This window comes from Schistocerca gregaria, chromosome X (genome assembly GCF_023897955.1).
Source record: "Schistocerca gregaria isolate iqSchGreg1 chromosome X, iqSchGreg1.2, whole genome shotgun sequence".
NCBI classification, from domain to species: domain Eukaryota; kingdom Metazoa; phylum Arthropoda; class Insecta; order Orthoptera; family Acrididae; genus Schistocerca; species Schistocerca gregaria.
The window spans coordinates 174,017,231-174,042,457 of NC_064931.1; the positions used below are offsets into that span (position 1 = coordinate 174,017,231).

At 39.3% G+C, this 25,227-nt stretch overlaps 1 protein-coding gene across 1 annotated transcript in view; it reads left to right on the forward strand.

Moving 5' to 3' along the window:
- The window catches only part of LOC126298975 (uncharacterized), a 974,877-nt gene that overhangs the window by 844,782 nt on the left and 104,868 nt on the right, over positions 1–25,227 (forward strand). Inside the window, exon 18 of the mRNA XM_049990596.1 lies at positions 14,631–14,880. Within this exon, the coding sequence (XP_049846553.1) occupies positions 14,631–14,880 (250 nt within the window). The remainder of the gene's footprint in view (positions 1–14,630; positions 14,881–25,227) is intronic.

Consider the following 25,227-nt stretch of genomic DNA (forward strand, 5'->3'; position numbering starts at 1 on the left):
CCTGTCTAGTCTCATAATATTGTTACCAAAATTCACAAACTATCACACATCAACTTCCTGCTTCAAGGGCCACAAACACATTATAATTTACCCCTTTCTGCCCTGCCATGAGGGCAGATCCACAGCATTGAGTATGCTGTAAGGTGCCCCGACAGCAGAAACAGGTGACACCTGAAGTGGCTCATGTGCTGCACCAGATTCTCTACTGCCATTACACCATGAGAGAGCAACCAGCAGATGGCTGATGATGGCCAAACCCCTCTTCAGATGTTTTCAAACTGCATTCAGCTCTATCTGCATCTGCATATAGGATGCACACACCCTACTCATCATAATACTACTAATTTGAGAATCAAACTGTACAAGCACACAGAAAAGTCACAATGTAACTTGCTACTCTCCTGAAGTGTCACAAGCCTAACTGAGCTGTCTTTAATGGTTGCTAGTTGTTCAAAACAAATGGTAATTTCACTACAGCCTGCTTGAATCTGCACTACAAAGTTACCTAAAATGCAAGACTGTACCTCTTAAATATATGAACACACAATGAATTTAAAAATTAAACTGTTGTCATACATAACACAAGTGACAGTTGCAGACTGACTGAGCTGTCTTTGACAGTTGCTAATCCTCAGCCTGTGCCTGACCTGAATTTTTATGTGTGGAAGTTGGGTCTCATAATTCACATACCATAGACTAAGAAAACAGATGCTGATAATGATCACATTTTGATATAATATGGTCTGTCATATCAAACAATGGAAACTCTAGGTAGGAATGTCAACAATGTAGGAAAAGGTAGATTGCTACTTAGCATAAAGAAGACAAGTCAAGTGGCAGACAGGCACAATTAAAAGACACTCACATATAGCTTTTGACCACAGACTTCATCACTAAGGAGAGACACACTCACAACATTCACACATGCACAAGCAAGAATAACTCACACCCACACATTACTGCCAACTCCAGATTCCAGCCTGAGATGTTGGAGTTGGTGGTCATGTGTGCATGAGGTATGCTTGCTTGTGTATGTGACAAAGGCTTTGGCGAAAGCTATATGTGACTGTCATTTAATTGTGCCTGTCTGCAATCTGATACGGTAAGTAGCAATCTATCTTTCCCTAAATTGTAGTCTGTCATTTCCTAGATATTTTTCTTAAGTATAATTTTCTGCTTTAATTACTAGAATGTATTTTGTGAAATTTACTACAGAATATTTACTCAAGATTGGGAAATCAAATGACATCATGTCACAAGTTATCATAACATCTTAGATACTATTAACTCTTAGTCATACAGTTTCTTTATCATATGTACAGTAATTCATCAAACTGTCTAATTCTTTTAACATGCTATGCCTCTCGATGTAATACGCATTGCACTGAACTTGTAAATATTATGAAGAGAAATGTTGATAACTACAGAACATAATTTGCATCCCATGTGAAATGCAAATGGGAGTCAGACCTTGAAGTTAACATTTCAATGGATGGGATGTCCTAGAATAGCCTTTGTCTAACTTTGTGGTAGCTGTGTGAGTGTAAACAAAACAGGGATCACTCAAATGTAAGGCAGCCACTGGTACAATAAAACAGTATGATTGTGTAATTGTGTGGAAAATGAGGAAGATCCTTAATTCTTGCAATTGTGAACAATACATTTACTGCCCCCAGGACACTGCACGTTCTTGCCAATAGAGTAGTATTTTTCCCAAATGTAAAAATAATCACTAAACAATAATCATCATTATTATCATTTGTAGCTCGGTACGGGCTTTTGTTGAAGTTTCGAGAACATACCTTCACCGAAGAGTCAAGCAGTATATTGCTCCCTCCTACGTATATCTCGCGAAGAGACCATGAGGATAAAATCAGAGAGATTAGAGCCCACACAGAAGCATACCGACAATCCTTCTTTCCAAGTACAATACGAGACTGGAATAGAAGGGAGAACCGATAGAGGTACTCAGGGTACCCTCCGCCACACACCGTCAGGTGGCTTGCGGAGTACGGATGTAGATGTAGATGTAGATGTAGATGTTGTAATGCAAAAATACAATAATCATATGTGGGCATACTGAAAAATAATGCCCAGAACTTCTTATGTGAAAATACTTAAATCATTTTAAATAAAACAAATACTATTTACAGTCTCCATCTTTATTCTTCGTGTCTAAATATTTGCAGCCCTCTGCCACTAGAGGACTCAGAATTGTGGCATGTAACATGACAGTGTGTGATGTAATTATGTAGGTGAATCAGAAATTACATGCTGCACACATGGAGCACTGTCTCCTTCAACATGGCAATGCCAGGCCACTCTACTACTGCAACATGTACAACAGCCCAACACTTTGGGTTCACTATTATCAGTCTTCCTCCATACAGTACCAACTTGTCCCCATCCAATTTTCATCTGTTTCCAAAACTTAAAGAACACCTTCAAGACCTTCACGTTGATAGTGAAACAATTATACAAGCAGAGGTAAGACTGTGACTCCGTCAACAAAGTAAAACATTCTATTGTGATAGAATCGACAAACTGGTCTCTCGTTGGAAGAAATGTGTTTGTTGCCAGGTTGATTGTGTTGAGATATACATATGTAGACATGTAGAGTAAAGATATAGAGTGTTAATAACATAAACATATTGTGAAATCATGTAAATGTTTTGTAGACTGTTGTGAATGTGTTATACACTGTTTTCAATACAATAAAAAACTAATACTTAAAAGTAAACAACAAAATAAAACCATTTCATAAAGTAATAATCATTTACAAAGGCTTATCTCAGAAACTGTTTGAAATAGAGCATATTTAGATACAAAGTTTATTACATCTTATGATCATGCTTGCCACCTATAAGCATACTGACTTTTTTCCTGAGATAAGCTGTACTCTCTGTATTTATAACTATTTACTGTCACTGTCCTATAGGGACATTCTGTATCAAAATTCACCTTGTTAGATTTTTCAAGCTTCTGTTTAGTGTTAAGAAAAATGGAACCTATATTACCACTTGCCCTGTAGGTATGCTTGTCCAAACACAGGTACTGGTCTTGACCTCTCGATGGAAGCCAAACTGTCTTTTAGGAACTGTGTAATAAGTTACTTCTAAATGTTCCCCAAAAATTCAGATATGAAATGGCAGTGCCATTTTTGTGGTACAATAAACATTGTTTATATAGATTCTTACAAAGCAGATAAGACATAGATACAGGGCACGTAGTGAGGATAATCATGTAACAACTGAAGGGGGTAAGTGGAACACAAACATTGTCATGATATGGGACTTTATTTCTCCTTCACCATCTGGTTATGGACATACCAAGTGTTTGGAAACGGTGGGAAATTCTGAGTCTGGCCTAATATTTCTCAGCTAATCCTCTAATTTTGTGACTATTGACTCCAATTTTGCTCTCTTATCACCTCAGATAAGGCGACCCCAAAGAACTTGCAAGTAGGCCTACTTCTCTTTTTTATTGCTAACTGTAAATGTGACTTTTCACATTTTATAACAGCATGTCTTTCACTTTATAGGGACAACTATCCCATTATCTTGGCAGAGCGAATAATGAGCCCTGTCAAGTGGACAGCTTTTTTGTAAATATGTATTACGTATTCATGTTTTGTGCCATGTTCTACGTCCTTGAGGATCTCCTCCATTTGGATCTATGGAATGTATAGTATATGTAATGTAATCCAATCTCAACAGCAGTCAGATGGTGTAAGTGTATCTTGTAAAGACAAAAACATCCATGGCAAACAGTTTTAAAAATTCCTCTAGCCTTAACTTGTATTGTAAAATGACAGTTTAATACATAGAAATATCAAAAGTTCAATGAAAATATTGTTACAAAACTTCCATCTGAAGAGATTCATTCATATTAATTCTGTAGGATCTCATCTCCTCAGAAGTATCATACAAGCTAGTGCCACAGATAGAAAAAAGAATCATGATTTGGATTATATTATAGACATTGAATCATATGAGTTTTCCATTCTGTCCCTGAACTGATAGAGAATTGAATGTGTTAAGGAGCTTGTGGAGAGTATCATCTATGATTGCTAAACACACCCAGCAGCAGCACTGCCAGCTGTTGGCCAAGTTGCAAACTTACAGCAAACACCACCAGCAGCTTTAGCCAATCTGTATGCTTACAGCTCTGACCACAGTGCAGCACTGCTAGTTTTCAGATAAGCCAGTTGACATAAAAGGTGAAATGCAGGACCTAATGATAGAATTTGTGAGTGACAACTATAATATCGTCCTACTGTGTGCCCCATTTCGGGATCCCAGCAGTTTTATGCAGCAGGTAAATATAATGTGCTCCCTCTGCTGCAACTTCACTGTCACACACACACACACACACACACACACACACACACAAGTCAGTGTGTTGGTCCATTAATGTGTGTTGCCATGGTTCTGTGATTTCAGAGGTCACTTGTGCATCAGAAGTGCTGTAATTTAATTGGTCACCTGAGCTACATATTGTGTAATGCTATCAGTGGCCACTTATGCAACAGTACACTGATGTGTCATACCTCCTTTTTCCTGGTGTAGTGCAGCAGTTCAATATGGCACAGACTCAGCAAGTTGTTGGAAGACCCCTGTAGAAATACTGGGCCCCACTGCCACTTTAGCCATCCATAATTGCAAAAGTGTTGCCAATACAGCATTTCAAACTAACCTCTTGATTATGTCCCACACATGTTCAATGGAAGTCATGTAGGGCAGTATGGGTGACCAAATCTTTCACTCGAACTGTTCACAATGTTATTCAAAACAGTCATGAACAGTTGCAGCCCAGTGGTATGGTGAACTCTCATCCATAAAACTCCATAATTGAACAGCTGTAAATGGTCTCCAGGTAGCTGAATGTAACCATTTACAGTCAATGACTGGTTCACTTGGACCAGAGTCCCAGTCCATTCCATGTAGACACAGCCCACACCATTATGGAGCACCACCATCTTGCACAGTGCCTTGTTGACAACCTAGGTCCATGGTTTCATGGTGTCTGTGCCACACTCAAACCCTACCATCCATTCTTAGCAAATTAAATCTGGACTAATCTCATTAGTCCATGGTTTTCCAGCTGTCTAGGCTCCAACCGATATGGCCACAAGCCCAAGAGAGGTGCTGCAAGCAATGTCGTGCTGTTGGCAAAGAACTCAAGTCAGTCTTCTGCTACCATAGCACATTATTGCCAGATTTTGCTGCTGCACTGTCCTAACAGATATGTTTGTTGTACATCCCACATTGATTTCTGTTGTTATTTCAGGCATTGTTGCTTGTCTGTCAGCACTGAAAACTCTATCCGAATGCTGCTGCTCTCAGTTGTTAAGTGCAGACTGTTGGTCACTGTGTTGTCCATGGTAAGAGGTAATACATGAAATCTGGTATTCTTGGCACACTCTTGACACTATGGATTTCAGAATATAAAATTACTGATGATTTCTGAAATGGAATATCATGTATAGTTAGCTCCAACTATCATTCTGCATTCAAAGTCTGTTAATTCACGTCATGCGCCCATAATCATGTTGGAAACCTTTTGACATGAATCACCTGAGCACAAATGACAGCTCCACCAATGCACTTTCATTTTATACCTTGTGTATGTGATACTACTGCCACCTGTATTGTGCATATCTCTGTGCCATGGTTTTGTCATCTCAGTGTATATGTTGCGATTTCAGTGGTAGCCCAAGCGATAGATTGTGTAGCGTGTTCAGTGGTCTCTCGTGTGATGGAATATGCCAGTTATTCCAATGGTTGCCCAAGTGACAGACTGTGCCTAGTGTTAGCAGTGGCTACTCATAGAACAGACCATGTTCAGTGGTTTCTGCTGTGACAGGCAATGTTTGGTGCAGTGTGATTGTGTCTTGTATCAATTTCAATATCAATAAATGTTTACTTTGTGAGCAGCTATGTCTCTCAATTGCCAGAACATCCCTGTTCTACTTCCTACATACGTTATCCTAAAGTGGTGCTGCCCAGCTGGCTCGTATCAATTACTTTGTGCATGTGATTAACTCAGATGAGATTGTTTCCACCACTTGCATCACAACTGCTGCATCATTGCCCAGTGAGCTGCATTTTGTGGTTTCTCATATCGCTGTCTGACTACCACCTTTCTGGTCTACCTAGCCAGCCCTCTAGTTCACAAAGTTTGAGACCAGCGTCATTGCAATAGTTTAATGTCAGAACACATCACGTACCCTTATGTTGTCAGCCAGCTTGACCAGTGCTATGGTGCCAATGTTGCCGATGTCATGACTGCATCACCACCCACCAAGTGAAACCAGCACCTCAACAGGGAGCTCATACACCAACTCTCCATATCTCCAGCAGAATGCATACATTTGCTGATTACTGGTGGTGGCACTGGTGGCAGAACTCCATCACAGCTCCTGCATCACCTCAACAGCATGGTCAACATCAGCACAGCTACAAATGAGCTGGTGTGTGTACTTCAACTGAACTGCCTGCGTAGCTAGGCATGTGCCATCCTGGCAATTCAGCAATCACTTTCACTGCAACAATTAGATGCTCTCACTGGCATTGTGGTCAAAGCGCTCCTGCAGCCCTGTGCTATGGTGCAGCATAAGCTGTCACTACTAGTACATGACAGTTATACCACCAGCCAGCACAGTGGACCACAGTGCCTTGGCATCCACCAGGGCCAGCCAGAAATTTCAGCTGCTCTCGACCCAAAGCCCTCATGGCACCAGTATCTGCACTTTGTGCTAGTCAGCTGCTGCTCCCACAACACTACATCTTCAGTAGTGCACTCAAGACCATCAGTGTGCTGAAAACCAACACACTATATGTTGCTACCACTGCACATTTGGCGTGCAAGCTTCCTGCTGCTGCCTACAGGACATTCACCCAAACATCACTGGCATTTGTGAATGAGCATGCAAGGATTCCAAAAAATGTTGTGGTCTGGAAACTTTCTCGGTGTTTGGGTTCTCCATCACAGATGAAGTTCAGGTCATCTTGGATGCAATCCCCTTCCAGGAACCTGATGATGTTTGTGCTTTTTTTCATATCTCTGTTTGGTCTTGGCCTGGGGTGTGCCACTAACTTTGAGGGACATATTTCTTTACATCCAGATGCGGCATTCTGTTTGTGTCAAACACATCCTCTTTCAGTCTCCTTACAGACGGACGTTAAGCTCAAACTCAATCGTCTTCATGACGCTGGGTCCATACAACTGGTCAAACTAGTGCTTGGACCACACCCCTGGGTGGCTATGTGTGACTACCATCTGTGATTGCCAAGCACAGCCATAAAAAGCACTGTCATCTGTTGGCCAACGTGTAAACTTACAGCAAAGGCCACAATGCAATGTTGCCAGCAGCCTTAGCTAATCTGCAAGCTTAAAGCACAGACCACAGTGCAGCACTGCTAGATTGCAGATAAGCAAGCTGACATAAAAGCTGAAATGCAGGACCCTAATGATAGAACTTGTGAGTGTGGCATCCAATTCCTACCAACTGTAGTGTCATCCCTCTGTAGGCACAGAGCAGCAGGATTATCTAGCAGAGAAATCTCATGTTTTCCCTCAGCTGCAGTTTCACTTGATCTGTATATAACTACACACACAGATGCAGATCAGAGGTTGCTGGTTAGTTGTGCGTGCTTTCATGGTGCTGCAATTTTAGTGGTTGCCTGAACAATGGGCTGTGTAGTGGCCTCAGTGGTTGCTTGTGCTACAAGAAGTGTTGTGATTTCAAATTTCAGTGATTGCCTGAGTGATAGATTCTGTAGTGCATTCATTGGTTGCTTGTGCAATGGAACATGTCTGTGATTGGTTTGGTCACACATGTGATGGATTATGCACACTGTTTGCGGTGGTCACTCATGCAATGAGCCACATTCTGTGACTAAGTGGTTGCCTCTGCAACGGATAATGGTTTGTGACAGAGTGATTATTGTTCCTATGACAAGTTTCTTGTACCAACGTCACTATCAGTAAAAGTTTACGTAGTGAACAACGATGCCTTTCATGGTCCAGAACATACCTGTTTCACTTTCTATGTAAACTATCTCAAAAGTTTATTGAAAATATTGGGTGAACTAAGTCTGCAAAGGCAAGAAGGGTAACAGAAGATAGAAAGAGGCATATGCTGGCATCATACCAGTGAAAATAGTAATATCAATTTTAGGATTTAAACTAAGAGACAAGAAGAAGAAAAAGATAGAAGCAAAAATTAATAATAGAAAAAAATGAAAGCTGGTGTTACCAACATTCTTAAGAATATCTGCTCTTTATTTTTAATGTGCTTCTTTACATGTTCTAATGAGCACTTTTGTCTGTGGCAGTATTGATTTCCTCACATTCAACATTGAAGAAATGCCATATGTATTCTGTGGGTCAAGAGTTAATACAACACTGATGTATTCACACTTTCAAACATCAATTCTGAAAATACAACATAAACACAGAAGTTCATTTTTCTTTGAAGTGTTGAACATCTATTCTATTGCAGAACATCAGCACTCATTCTCATTAGACAGCACTCTATAAAGAATTCATTACATGTTTGAGCATTTGTCTAAAACTCTCATCTTCCACATACACTGGGTGTTTGATTTTATTTTGTTAAACTGAAATTTCTGTGTTATTGTTTGATATCATTTTGATATCAGTGGCCAATGATAAAAATGCCTGCATATTCCTTCGTTTTAGATTTTCTGGTAACACAGACTGAAGAAATGAATAATAAAGCTATAAAATTTGTGGTATCAACAGCTCATACATAACCTGTGGATGTAGGGAATACTGTCTTTGTCAAATGCACAACAAAATTTTTGTGCTAATGACCAGGGTCATATAAATGTATAATTTCATGAATGTTATCAGCAAATGTTTTTGATATATACTCCACAAACTGTACAGTAGTCACATTAGCTTCTTATGTCATTCATGTAATTACATCTGTTTGAGATATTGTTGCCATCAAAATTGCATGCTTCAGCTAATAATGTACACACACGAAAAAAGTTTTGCATCGCTCTGGCTCCCAGAACTCCTGAAGATAGATGTTGACTGTGGATATTGTATCACAAACACACAGTCACTTTGACTATTCAGAGATATCACTAAACCCACCCAAAGATGTAAACAATCAAGCATGAGCAGCGCCTATTAGATGGAGGGAGTCCGACAGCTGATCAGTTCAAGTCATTCCACCAGGAAAGAGGTACATGGCTCATGTTGTCTGTAGTTCAACCACACATAGATGGTCAATACCATCGTTCAATTGCATCTGCATTGTTACTTTGTGCCAGGAAGGGGTCTCAACAAGGGAAGTGTCCAGACATCTTGGAGTGAACCAAAGTGATGTTGTTCAGACAAGGAGGAGATACAGAGAGACAGGAACTGTCAATGACATGCCTCATTCAGGCTGCCCAAGAGCTACTTCTGCAGAAGATGACCGTTACCTGCAGATTATGGCCCAGAGGAATCCTGACAGCAATTCCACCATGTTTAATAATGCTTTTTGTGCAGCCACAGGACGTCATGTTAAGCCTCAAACTGTGTGAAATAGGGTGCACAATGTGCAACTTCACTCCCGACATCCATGGCGAGGTCCATCTTTGCAAACACAACACGATGCAGTGCGGTACAGATGGGCCCAAAAACATGCTGAATTGTCCACTCAGGATTAGCATCATGTTCTCTTCACCGATGAGTGTCACATATGCCTTCAACCAGACAATCGTCGGAGATGGGTTTGGAAGCAACCCAATCAGGCTGAACCCTTTGACACACTGTACAGCATGTGCAGCATGGTTGAGGTTTCCTGCTGTTTTGGGGTGGCATTATGTGGGGCCGACATATGCTACTGGTGGTCATGGAAGGCGCTGTAATGGCTGTACTATATGTTAATGCCATCCTCTGACCAATAGGGCAGCCATATCAGCAGTGTCGTCTTCATGGTCAACAATTCGTGCCCCCCTCATGCACATCTTGTGAATGACATCTTTCAGGATATCAACATCACTCAACTAGAGTGGCCAGCACGTTCTCCAGGCATGAACCCTATCAAACATGCCTGGGATAGATTGAAAAGGGCTGTTTATGGACGAAATTACCCACCAACCACTCTGAGGGATCTACACCAAACTGCAGTTGAGGAGTGGGACAATCTGGACCAACAGTGCCTTGATGAACTTGTGGATAGTATGCCATGATGAATACAGGCATGTGTCAATGCAAGAGGACGTGCTACTGGGTATTAGAGGTACTGATGTGTACAGCAATTTGGAATACCACCACTGAAGGTCTTGCTGTATGGTGGTACAACATGCAATGTGTGGTTTTCATGAGCAATAAAAGGGGCGGAAATGATACTTATGTTGAACTCTGATCCAGTTTCCTGTACAGGTTCTGGAACTCTCAGAACCAAGGTGATGCAAAACTTTTTTTGGTGTGTGTGGTATGACATTGTATTCTGAGGATATCAGCCAAAGGCACCAAAAATTTTCCCTGCTCGAGAGAGAGTAACTAAATTCACGTGTAGAGTTCACCCTAGAAGTTTAGAGAATTACAAATTGTGACAACAATATCCCAATATATATATTCTCACTGACATCCACCTGCTTAGCTGAGTCATAATGTGCTTGTCTCCCATGCAGTGGGCCCGGGTTCAATTACCAGCCTGGTTGGAGATTTTTTTCCACTTGTGGACTGTATGTTGTGTTGTCCTCGTCATCATTTCATCCTCATCACCAGCACACAAATTGCCCAGTGTGGTGTCAGCTGAAATAAGACTTGAACTTGGCTGCTGAACTTCCCTGGATGTGGCCTTCTGGCCAACAATGCCACACACTCATTTCATTTTCATTTTCTCACTGATATGTTTTATTTACAAGAATCAGTTTCTGTATACATCAAATATCTCATATGACAACCACAGTGCAAAGAGAAGGCTGCACCTACATTGGGAATTGAATAACCTTAGCATGATGCAGAAAAGAGTGCATTACACAAGCACAAAACTGTTTAGTGCTCTCCTTCCTCAAATTAAATTTATTGCCAATGACCTGTCAAAATTTAAATGGTTCAAATGGCTCTGAGCACTATGGGACTTAACATTGGGTGTCATTAGTCCCCTAGAACTTAGAACTACTTAAACCTAACTAACCTAAGGACATCACACACATCCAGGCCTGAGGCAGGATTCAAACCTGCGACCATAGCAGTCGCGCGTTTCCAAAGTGAAGCACCTAGAACCGCTCAACCACTCCAGCCGGCTCAAAATTTAAACAACTACTTAAGCAGTCTCTAACAGAAAAATTTATGCATATTTAAAATGAATATCTAAAACAACAAGAATCATTTCTAACAATTCTTGTTAAATCTGCAGCAATAGAACACTAATGAGAGTTTTTGGAGAGTTGAGTGGGGAAAACCTGAATGCCAGCACAATTTTGACTATACCAAATGGTTCAAATGACTCTGAGCACGATGGGACTTAACATCTGAGGTCATCAGTCCTCTAGAACTTTAAAACCTAACTAACCTAAGGACATCACACACATCCATGCCCAAGGAAGGATTTGAACCTGCAACCATAGCAGTTGCGTGGTTCCAGACTGAAGTGCCTAGAACAGCTTGGCAATAATGGCCGGCTTTTGACTATACCCTCACATTTATTTAATACAGCAAATACAGCATAACCTAATGTTATTCAGTAGAATCTGTTAATCAGTTAAGTATTCAAGATTTTTAGTTAGCCTGTATTCCTACAAAGTTGCCATTTTTCTTTTAAATATCTGTTTACCTGCTTTCTTTATTCACTAGGCTGTCATTAGTTTAGTAGCATTTCGTTAATTATCTTCTGTCTTGTAATGTTGGTGATGGAACAGTTCTTCATTTCACATGTCTTATAATCCATGTATCTGATAGCAATATTTGAAAGAATCTTTGTAAAACACTGTTTATACTCATTCTACTTACAAGTGAATTGCTTGGTATCTGGATGTACAGGATTTGAAATAAATAAATGGGATAAATAAATAAATAATAAATACAAAATGCTATGTGTTAGAAGATAAAAAATACACTCTACTGGAAAACTTCTACAATTATTTTTAAAACGTATGCTTGCATTGCTATAATTCAAAAATGTAAGCTATGTTTCTACATCATATTGCACCATAAGCCACAAAAGAGATGCTTAATTGGAGTCCAAACTGTGCAAAGTTTTTAAGCCACACTTTCAGTCATCTTAACATGTTGCTCATATTGTTTACTGGTTGTGGACTATGTGCACAATACTCTAACATGCATGTTGAGTTGTAGGTCCTGATGTACTTACAAGTTCTGTACAATCCTAAAAGTTTTAGACATCAAAAAGGCAACATATGAAGTCTCCAGTGACTGCCATAGGATAATTTTATCAAAAGACCTCTCACAAAATGATTAAATGTAAACTGTCATTGACAAAAAAGTTAATATTTAGACAGGCATAAGTGTCACATAAGACACCCATAAATGACATAGGAACTGAGACTGATGGTATTACTCAATTACATATACCAAGAAGGGCAGTAAGTATGGTCACAGTTTTTTTTTAATCCATGGGAGAGCATCACTGAGGTGCTGAAAAACCTGAATTGTTTTAAAGATAGACAACAACTATCGAACAAAATTCTACTTATGAAGTTTCAAGTAACAGTATTTAGTGAGGGATCTAGGCATATACTACAAACCCTGAATTATCAGTCCTGTAGGGGCCATGAAGACAAGATTAAACTAAATACACTATACACAGAGGAATTTGCTCAATTATTCTTGCTGTACAACATACCAAAATGTAAGATGAAGAAACCATAATACATGGAACAATGGGAAATATTGTACCATCTGCCACAAACTTGACAATAGTTTTCAGAGAGTACAGTCGTAGCTATAGAAGATGGCAGAGGCAAAAAATTCAGCTTTCACAGGACACTGTCAGCTACTGATGAAATTTTTGCCAAATATGAGTAATGAAGAAATTGCTGTACTCATTGACAATTGACTAAAAAAGCAGTCAATGGCATCTTAACAAATTATAATCACAGCAAAAGTAGTAACAAATTATTAGCATGTTTGTCAGCAATAATTAGTCCATTTTTTCTTTAAATGTCTTCAGCAGTTAGCTAACATATTGTTAGTAAATACTTTTGAATATATCAAATCACCAGTTACTTTCACGTTATATTATGAGACAAAGAGAAGAAGTGTTATTCTCATGTCTGCAAACAGTGCTTAACTGCTGACATTTAATTTATTTACTTATGGTAGTGGATAACAAAATGTCATAAATCATCAAATTTACAAAGTAAATTATCAATATAAGTCACGTTTCAGTCTACATTACTTTAAGAGAGAGTCCTGTGATACTAAAGGTAAAAGAAATAGTAGCTGTTTCTGAAACACTTTCAGCAGGGAATACACATTTATGAGTAAAAACAATATGACTACCTACTTAATAGCATTTTGGTACACCTTTGGATACAATACAGTAGCATTTTTGCATGGTATGGGTTTGACGAGTCCTTCCAAGATATCTGGAGATACATGGCACCACATGTTATGCACATGACCACAGTTTCTGTAAATTATTGGTCAGTGTTTTGTGGATGCAGAGCTGGTGCCTGTTAGTGGCCCAGACATGTTCCATTGGGTTTAGATCAGGTGAATTTGGTAAGCAAAACATTTATGTGAGCTCATTCTCAAGCCCTTCAAACCAGTGTAACATTGTTCTAGCTTCATGATGTCGACAGTTATGCTGCTGAAAGATGCCATTACTGTCAGGGAAGATGTGAAGCATGAAGGGATTCAGGTGATCTGCAGTAATGTTCATGTAGTCTACATATGTCATGGTGCCTTCAATTACTACCACAGGCCCCATGGAAGCCCAGGTAAAGTCCCCCATGGCATAATACTGCTGCAAGAGCTTGTGTATGTGGTGGCATGCATCTTTTGAGCAGCCATATGAGCTCAACCTGTATAGGCAACACAATTCCATCAATCCACAGCCCATTGCAGATGATACTGTTATTTGTTGTCTGCTGTGGAACCATTTTCAACAATGTGCACCAAATGTTGTGCTCCAAAACACTTTTATATGCACCAGCATTGTACAACCTACCACATATTACCACCTGTCCTGCTTCACAGAGTGGCCAAGCCTCAGATCTCAACATTCTGCAATGAGACATAGATTTCCAATACTTTATGAGCTACTCGTGGTCTTATTGTCCTTCAACCACTTTCCATAGATACTCACAACAGTAGATCACTTGCAGCTGACCAGCTTTGCCATTGTTAAGATGCTCATTCTAAGGCACTGGGCCATAACAATCTGCCCTTTGCAAAAGTCAGTGGATTTCCCCTTATGCAGTATATATCCTTGCTACACTGATTCTCTATTCATCTCTGCTCCATGTACCTTCCTTACCATGTCACATGCTGCAGTGCTACCAGATGGCATTCATTCTTGCAGGGGGCAATTGTCACAATGCATTGACTCATCAGTATATTCAGTCTTCATTTACCTTTTGACATATGTGTTTGTGACTGTTATCTCTACATGAGATTTCTTTTTGTTTATTTAGATGTTTGGTGTGAGATCTGAGAAACATCTGGTTGAAGATAATGTTGAAGTCAGTCCAGAGAACTCGCTACATGAAAATCAAGACCTGCCATATAGGAGCCTCTCTTCAGCAGGGCTGAAGAGGTTTGGCACTCAAGCTAGTCTAGACATTGCTGATGTGGACGTGGAAAATGTCATTGAAGATATTACAGACTCTGAGGAAGGAACAGAATGGTCAGGTGAAACAGATGATCACCATACACAGTCTACAGGTCAGTATTGTCATAATACAAGATGTCTCACCACCTAGAAGATAAAGTGGACTGTGCTACTTCTAAACATAATTAAATTTCTCTTATTCTACAGTTGTTTATAGTTTTCCCTTTACCAGAATTACACATATTTACTGCAGTTAAATGCCCACTTAATCTAATGTAGATGCTGTGAGTTCTGTTACTAAGCACTAATGATATGGTCAGGTGTTAGAGAGGTTGAGGAAGCAGCTGTCAACAAATTCAGCTCAATACTACCTAGTGCACTCTTCAGGCTTTCCCAGCGAGATCTTGAAATGTGGAATAATCGGGACTACTGCCGGATTATTGTGTCGCTCTGGCACAAACATCTGGCAGTAGCCCCGATTATTCCACTACGTAGCATACTTTAATACACAGGAGGGCTATCAGCACTTCAGTAAAACATCTGACACTCTCTAGTTTTTACACATTCCATGAGTTGGTGCCAATTCACAAATAAAATGGTTGTAGCTGCTAGGCCATCTCATTTAGTGATGATTTACCAGCCCATTGTTTTATGTTGTACCATCATTGATATACATCAGTACATTACCTAAACTGTAAATATATAACTTTCCTATTCATCATCTTTGAATTCAAATATTTATTTAATCTTGCTGAGTTTTAGGGAAATTTTATTAGGCAGTGACCACAGCATTACAAGTTACTGATTATTTTTGATTATACTTACAATATTTCTGTCTCTCAACATCTGCCCCTCTACCTAGGTAACTCCACTTCACTTTTGTTGGTGTACATACACCAGACAGAGTCCATGACCGATGGCAAAATGTACTAATGATGTGGTTGGACTAAAGTGTTTCATCCACATAATATTCTCAACACTGGATAATCTATTATACTTTCTTTGCCCTGTGTGAGTGGTATCCCATTGAGTTTGCTACATTTTCAGAATATACAGCTAGTTTTCCCAACTTCTGCTCAGTGATATGATGCATTTGGTTAAATATGTGACTTTTAAACCAGGAGATTGTTACTGTTTTGTAAATAGTAGCATGAGTGGAAATACCTCTGTATCATCTGCAGAGCATTGCTTTCGTCACATCTAAAAACCACATTTCTTGGAATTCTCCTCATAGGCACAAACATTTTGACCAAGCACAGTTTGTGACTCCACTCACTGGCCCCAAACTCAGCAACTGAAATATTTTACCCCTTAACTGCTAGCAATGTATATATCCATGCACAGTGGTCATACCTCTGGTGCTAGTGACACATATATGCAACAGGAGCTGAGTGTGCCAGGAGTGCTAACATCAAATATATATGTTTCAGGGATATTATTAGTAAATGCTTACTATAAAACACATGCTGTATGTGAAGAAATGGCACAGAAGTCCATCTCTCTTTCATTACTAGCATAAAAGAGGAATAACTGCAGTAGATACAGTTTGTATGAACAGCAAACATACACCAAAACTTGAAGCCAAATTGTGAACCGGTGAGACAGAATTTAAGTCAACAGACATTACAATGGCTTTGAAGTGGCATCACAAAGGGGACACGTGTATGTTGATGACTTGCCATACAGCTGCAATGAAATTGTCTGTGAAAATGGTCCACCAAATTAATACCAAAAAACATAAACCAAAATGTGTTTTAGATTGCAATGAGTTTATGGGTCCAGTGGAGTAGTATGACACTCTACTGCTCAATGGAATGTGTTTGCAAAATGCTGGAATCGCACCAAAAAAAAATCACCCCTTAGACATGTGTGTGCCAAATTCCCATGTTATTTACAAGGTTCATACTGGAAAAAAATACTTCAGTCACTGGATTTCATCCTCATTTGTGAGGCTTTTAGGGGACATACCACCAAGAAAGGAAAGCATCATGAGGTTGTTGATCAAATGAGGAGATTCCTTGACAGCTACAAGAAAGGCACTTTCCAGGCATCATTGAATCATCAATAAAAGAACATGGGCCTGTAAGAAGAAGTATCATATGCAGCAGGAACAAAAACTGAAAGGAATCATGTTACTGCTGTAAACAATATGATGTGAGACTGTGTGTTGTGCCTTGTTTGTAAAATATATCAGTCACAACAACTTTTTGAAATGTGCTTCTTTGTAATGTTACCTAGTGTTAGGAACATCAACAATAATGACTATTCAAAGTACAATTTATTTTAAGAACTTTTTGGACACAATAAATACAGAAGCATCTGTATAATAACCATTCTGCACAGCAGGCATTACTGTTCTCAGAGCCATATTGTGCCCAGCATAGAGAGTACTGCCCTGTAGAGCATACCAACAATATGCAGGTATGCACTCTGTTATGGCACACTCAGCATCAAAGGGTTAAGGCATTGCAGTATGACCTGGTGGTGCTATAAAGCAGAAAATGATAAAATGAACCAAATATTCCCTTATCAGTTTCTTCATAACTGCAATGTGCTTGCTGCTTATTTGCACAATATTTAGTGTGCAACTTTAGATTTAATAAATTTATAGTTTTAATCTAAATATATCTCTGTATACAGAAAGAATTTTAGTCTGCCTATGGAAACATCAGTTGCTTTGGTCACATGATTCATGTATAATTTTCCTTCAAAAACGAGATTTGTTTGGAGCAATTATGAATTTTGTCCTAATACACCACAAAATTAGCTGTTCATTGGTTATTTCCATCTTACTCAATGACTTGGCATGGCTATCACTGTGAGCACAGATGAGAAGATTTTTCAGTCTAGGCAACCATTCCAAGTGCTGCTGTTTCATGCTGTAAAGCCTCCAACAGAAAATCCTTATGGATGTACCAAAATGTTGGGTTATATATAGAACCATGCAAGCAGTCTTCCATCATTCTATTGATTACAACAGCATTCCATCATGAGATTCTGACTGCACTTCTATCATGGCAGACCTGTAAAAGATCCCACAGCAACTTTAAAGCCTCTATCTCTGTCAGATCGGGGAATAGTAATGGTCATCACAAATTTCCATAGGCCTGTGAGATTCACAGTATAGACTTCTACATCTGTGACTGGGCAAAGTCTACTGCCAGAATGACAGTATACTTTACTTATTCACTTTTGTCATGCAGTTTCTTTAATGTATCAGTTTTATGAATTCTTTGCGTAGGACATTTGTAAAGCAAACTATCTATATGATGGATCCATTGGGGCTTTACTGCAACGTGTTTTTTTTTTTTTTTTTTTTTTTTTTTTTTTTTTTTTTTTTTTTGTGTGTGTGTGTGTGTGTGTGTGTGTGTGTGTGTGTGTGTGTGTGTAAGAGCATCTCATCTTTTCCCAAATTCTAGGAAATTTTCTTTTTGGTAAATGTGTTTTATGTTATTTATGCAAGATTGGTGGTATTTTTATGTTATAAAGTGCAGGTCAAGCACAAAAATCCCATTATTAGTCTCTGACTTTCCTCTGTGTAAACTAGATAATGTACCCAAATATCCATGATCAAAAATTGCTGTATGTTCAGATCATTTGTGTATTTCTGATACATATTATTTCTTTTTAGAGACTGCATGATTATTGTTATCTAGAAAAAGTACTTGTACAGGAATGTTCCTACTCTTTCTCCAGGTACTTGTAATCTTCCATTTTCTAATTTCCCATCTTGGTGGAGATAGCACTGCAGAAGCAATAATAGCTTCTGCCAGATAATCATGTATGAGATACCATATGTGTCTAATGATACATGTTGCTGCATGTACTTTGTCCAACATGACTGTTTGACTTATAATACTTTACCCTTATATCTTTGTTTCAAACTTCTATAGATACTCAACTTTTATTGTCATTCCTATGTAGTAAAGCTACTCTGACAGCAATGTCAACTCTATGCAAGGATAGATGTAGTACAGTTCACTTAGGAGGTTTTGCTAATAGCTCTTCCTCCCCTGGGCACTACAACACTTTCTGCCTCATGAGTGAAGGAAGGAAACACCACAGCAGGATCATTGCCCTGAAGTCACCCTCTGGGAAGTCTGAACGACTGTACACTTGCTGGAGTAACTCCCAGCCCACATTTTTGATGCTATACTGTTAGATTCATTCTTGTGGTTCATTACAGACATCAGACTGCAAATTAAACATGTTGACATTCTCATTGCTTGTTGTTTTTGCATGAATAACTTTCCTGTCACACACTTTCGCAGCCATATGACAACTTATCAACATGATATCATTTTTATTGGCATTTAGTTCACGTAACATACAGACAGAACTTTGTTGCATATGGGAAATCGCTAATTGCAAAAAAAAAAAAAAAAATGTGAAAGAAGATACAGAGCATGTAATAATTGATAATAGATCATATAACACATAATGATAACTGCCAAAAAGTACAATTATTTCTGGTTACTGACAGCAGAGAAGATAAGGAAAGTACAAATACACAAACCTGTTCTGAACAACGGAAGAAATAAATGTAATGATTAACCATAAAGCTGAAGCTTTGAGTGGTCAATTGGGACATAAACAATATATACTGCTAACTTTTGGATTAATCATTCTTTAAAGATCACAAACATGCACACTCACCCACACACACACACCTGCATTGTTACAGTAGCTAATGGCTGGGATGGAGTGGCAACAAGTGCAATGGTTATCTCACCAACAAGCTTTCTCTAGCACAGACTTGAGGAGTAACATGTGGTGCACTACGATTCTTCGGAGTGAACTGGGAAGAGGAGACAGAAGAGAGGAAGACTGCAGGGAGGAGGTTCTGAGTAGAAGATGAGGGAATTTGGGTTGGCTGGTCATGAGAACTTAAGCATGGAACAGGGGCTAGAAGGGGCTGAAGTCAGGTGGACTGGGGGGTCCAATGTTTGTTATAGAGATATGCTACTCTATTGCCATTTCCAGTCAGTCACACACCTGTAGAATGTCCAGTTGTAATACCTGTCCTGACCCACTACCCATTAAATCTCATTCTGGTCCTATCATAGACAGATGCTATCCTATCAGAGGAAGGGCCATCTGTGGAAACAGTCATATCATATACCAGTTATGTTGCAACTTTTGCACAGCCTTTTATGTGTGCATGAAATGACCACCCATTAATTGTCCACTTGAATGAATGGCCTTCCACATAATTGTGACCAGTAGCAGGGTTGATCATCTAGGGGTGAAATACACTGCAGAACACAGCATGTGTGACTTCAATGGCTACTTCACAAAACTAACCCTTCTGTCCTCCGCTCCTCCCACTCAATATCTGCTTCTCTTTGAAATATGTAGATTCAAATTGCTCCTACAACAAATCCTTCAATCTTGTAATCCATCTGGCCTTAATCTCCACTAGCACATTTCCCAGGCTACCCCACCTTTGATTATTCATTTTTCACTTCCACCCTTCTCTAAATAATCTCCATGTTCCTCTGCTCTCTCTCTCATTTGTAGTAAACTACACCATGTACTGTCTTCCAGAATTTTATAAAACACATTGATGAGCATGGTGCAGCACAAAACATTAAACAAAATAGCTTTTCTTGTGTACCTGTTGTTGATGATTCATGTGCATGTTACAGTATAACCAATCCTTTGTGCGATCAATGTCAAACTTAGTGTCTATAATTACCATTTGCTTGTAGAGTCTCTCAGTATCATATGTTTTTTTTTTTTCAATTCCAGCACATTTTCTCTAGGAGAACTAATATATTGATGTTGTTAGTTGCAATATTTGCAGCTGTCAGTTATATGCAATCAGTATCTCCCAATGCCAGGAAGATGACACAGCCTCGATTCATGTACCGCACATGCACCAGATGCCAGTGCCCATTGTTAGGGATGTAGCTTACCTGTCTTTGAGAGCATAATGGTACCTTCACACATTATGTATGTTCATCCAGGGCTTACAGATTTCAGATTTATGAGTTCAGCTTCAGAAGTCAGTGATGATAACAGGAAAGATTGTCTCTCTCTGAGCTCCTATTTATGACTCTCTGTCTTGCTCCTTCTTCATAAAACATTCTGTCTTTTGTCCTGATTTATTATTTCATAACCTCTTGCTCAGTCACCTATGCTACACCTTAATAGTTATTTTAGAGAAGCTATCCATAATTTACTCTTTGTATTATTCAATACTTAGACCCAGACCTCAAGTCAATACATTGTAGATACGTGGAAACAACCAAGTTATAATTGACAGCAAAGGTATCTTACATTCATTCTTGCTCTATGAAATATGATCTTCCTCAGGAATGGTTTTATTTCTACCTGACCAGTTGTTTCTCTATCTTGATGACCTATTTTATAATAAAGTTTAAAATCATTTTTTGAACTACTTGAATGACATGTCTTCTTTTATTATATGCAATCCCCAATTCATCATTTTCTGTACAAGTTAGAACAGTACATAAAATGAAAGTGGCCTTCTATTTGACAAAGCTCCTAGTTAAATTTGATCTTCAGTATTTCATTGTTTAGCAGTTCTTTAACATCCTTATGTGACAAAACAATCGCCATTAGCATGTTCTTTTTCATACAGACACCAGTTACCTTCATCTTGTGCACCTGTGTGTTCACAGTTTTTTTAAAAAGAGTCCTATAATTTTTTACATCCTTTCCATGCTTAAGTTTGATAAACACATTCATACTTGGCAGCAACAGTATATGATTAAGTATTGTTGATCTGTTTTCCTAATCTCTCTTTTTCTAATTCAATTAGCTGACTCTTTCTTTAGATTATATCATTTATATGGGCATTGTTGACTTCATCTGAAGGAAATCAAAATAAAAGGAAAAAACAACTGGATAGCATTGTTGACTGAGAGATCCTGAAGAGTAGTTCTCAGTACACAACAAAACTTTTCATTTGAATTGAGTGTCTTTTTATGAGTGCAGGTGACAGTCGTGTGTGTGTGTGTGTGTGTGTGTGTGTGTGTGTGTGTGTGTGTGTGTGTGGAGTAATATCATATTTGTTTTGTGTATGAGGATTGGAAAAGGGAGTGGATGAAACCTGATGCTCACACATAGCATACTCCTGTTGAATAACACAATCTGGATCACAGAGCTTAATGTCCCCATTCAACACACAACTCATCACTGACAATGTCACAATGCCTGTCTTCATGATATAACATGAATGCCTTTGGAATTTCATGCAAGACATTATACAAAATCTGGTGATCAGGAATTTTGGAATACCACCTCTTTTCCACCCTTGATAATCCAATATTGCTATCAAAAAATTCTTTCACCATCACAACTGAAACCAGGTATTTCTTTGTCAAGCACTCCAAGACATGTGTACATTAGTGACTTCCACTGCAGAGGTGTATGCTAGGAGTCTATAAATCTTAGCTTGCCTGCATATTGGTCAGCTATATATATGTCACTGTAGAAGTAGGTGCACCTCAAGAATTTTTTCATCATCTTAAAGTGACTGCCTGCTGGGTGCTTTTGTTTATGTAGAAACAGCTAAATTTGGATTTACAGTCTTTCTGGTGCAGCTGTTCCAGTTGCTGCAGAAGACTGTTTTAACTGCTGTTGTCAGTGATCATATGGTGTAAAAGTGACAGTTGTTTGATTTACATACTTCATCAACTGCTACAAATATTTATGGGAAAGTGGCATGAAGACTATGTCCCTATTTTGGTCCATATGCCTCTCAGTTTCTCTCTACTGAAATTCAGTATTAGTTTGATGTCTGTACTTCATATGTTCAAACACTTTTTGGTGTCTAAAAGAACAGGATGTATTCATCAAAACACATGGATTTTCACTTAATTAGACACAGTATTTATCACAATTTTAGGGCTATGATATGTTCTTGGTAGGGTCCAGTGAGGCTGTGGGCTCATGGCCAGCTTAAGCACAGGTCCAGTGAGCACTGAATGGTGATACGACAAGATGACTCCCACAGATGGGCTGCAGATGTGGCCTGTGTTGAGCCTGGACTGTGCGCTGGCTGCCGAGTGTATGAGTGCTGACCTAAATACCTATCACTAAATGAATGCCAATGTGACATTACAAGGATACATGATCTTGTGGATGTGGAATGGTGCCTGCAACCTCAGTGCTGTTTACTAGGCCATGCACAATGTGTATCAGTGTGGCCAGCACCCCCTGATACTGTGGTGGCTCTGTGAGGCTTGGAGGAAAAGAGCCCAGAAAGTTCTCTTGATGTCTGCTATTTTCATTCTATCTCTTGAAGCAGAGTCACTAGCTACAGGGGCCACACCTTACCCAAGATATATGACTGTGAGTGTGGTGGCCACATTGCAGGCAGGCTGCCTAGTGTTGTCTACAAAATTGTACTAAAATATACCAAATAATGGCATTTATATTGTACACATGGAATCTCAGTTTTTAGTAATTTTGAATTATAATGACATATACATCTATACTCTGCCAACCACTATGATCTGAATGGCGACTGAGTGAGGTGGTGCAGCGGTTAGCACACTGGACTCGCATTCGGGAGGATGATGGTTCAATCCCCTCTCTGGCCATCCTGATTTAGGTTTTCCGTGATTTCCCTAAATCATTTCAGGCAAATGCCGGGATGGTTCCTTTGAAAGGGCATGGCCAATTTCCTTCCCAATCCTTCCCTAACCCGAGCTTGCGCTCCGTCTCTAATGACCTCGTTGTCGACAGCACGTTAAGCACTAACCACCACCACCACCACTGAATGGCGAGAGGGTACTTCCCATTGTATCACATATTACTGTTTCTTTCTACTCCACTAGTATATGGAATGCAGAAATTATGGTTGCTTAAATGCCTCCATGCACACTGCAATTAGTCTAATAATGTCTTTACAGTGCCTACAGTAGTGATATGTAGTGGGTTGTAGTTGATTACTACAGTCCTCATTTAATGTTAGTTCATGAAACTGTGAATATCTTGTGATATTTGGTGTCAAGCCTCTGCCAGTTCAGGATTTTCAGCAGATCCATGATGCTTTCCCATGGGTCATGCAAATCTGTAATGGTTAATGATGCTCTTATTCACATGATTTCAATATCCCTTCTTTTTCCTATTTGGTATTGGTTCCACACATTTGTGCAATATTCTAGGATCAGTTGTACAAGCGACTTGTAAGCAATCTCCTTTGTGGACTAATTGTATTTCCTCAGTATTCTACCAATAAATCAAAGTCTGGCATGTGCTTTATCTATGACTGAGCCTTTATTATCGTCCCATTCCATATCCCAAACAAATTGCTCCAGACTGTTCATAGTGTCTAATGGGCACAATATTTTGGCACTCAGACATCATCTGGTGCACGGACAAACTGAGCTCCTAATGTCACGCAGCCAATTTATACCCTTTCCTCGCAGGTCGTTCCCCCCACGATCTGCACCTGTGACCACACACTGGTGGTTGTAGAGACACTAGTGTGTGGTAGCATTGATGGACATGCTCTGTCTGCCCTGGTCACCAGATCATTTTGCTTTCTGAGAGCCTTCTTAATTAAACTCATTACTGGTTCCCAAACCTTATCAAGATTATAGAAGCAAACTCAGTTGATGAGATCATCCTAAGTGCAAATTTCTATGGCTTCTCTAATGACAACATCCCAATATTAGGAAGTCTGTGCCAAGATTCTGTTCTGTTCATACTCCATTGCATGATTCTCAAACAAATAGTGCTCTGCGACCTCCGACTTGTTGGAATACATCAGTTGAGTGCGCATCTGGTGTTCTCAGCAACAATCTTTGACAGTGCACATTGTGTGTCTGATATTTGTCTTTCCATATTGACAGGGAATCTGGGGTACACCAGCCTTCTGCAAGCCGAGATCATCTTTGATGCCTCACAGTTATGATTATTGAGTGGGCAAAAGATATCTTTTCCTCGGAGGTTCTTGAATATGCATCCGATTTTTCCTAACTGGATGCCAGTATAGGATATAAAGGCAGTCGCTGCCTCTTCCTCTGTGACTCCTCCCATCTTCACAGATTGTACTGTTGTGATGGAGTGGAGAGCAGACCTAATCTGCCATTCTGGGTACATGTTTTTTCGAAATACATTTCTGAGGTGTTCCAGATCCTATGGAAGATTATCTGTGCTGAGATGGTGCGTGCCTTGAGCACTAGTGTTCTTAGTACGTCATGCCTCTGTGAAGGGTGGTGACAGCTGTCTGCATGCAAATATAGGACAGTGTATGTTTTTTTTTTTTTTTTTCAATTCACTCTGTGGACAGGGTGCCACCAGTTTTTCTTCTGACCATGTCGTCCAAAAATAGAAATCTTCCTTCTCTTTTGGTCTCCATAGTGAATTTGATATTGGGGTGGATGTAGCTCAAATATGTAAGGAGGTCAAGGAGTTCGTCCCTTCCATGGGCCAAATGATGAATGTGTCATTCATATAATAAAAAAAAAACATGTGGGTTT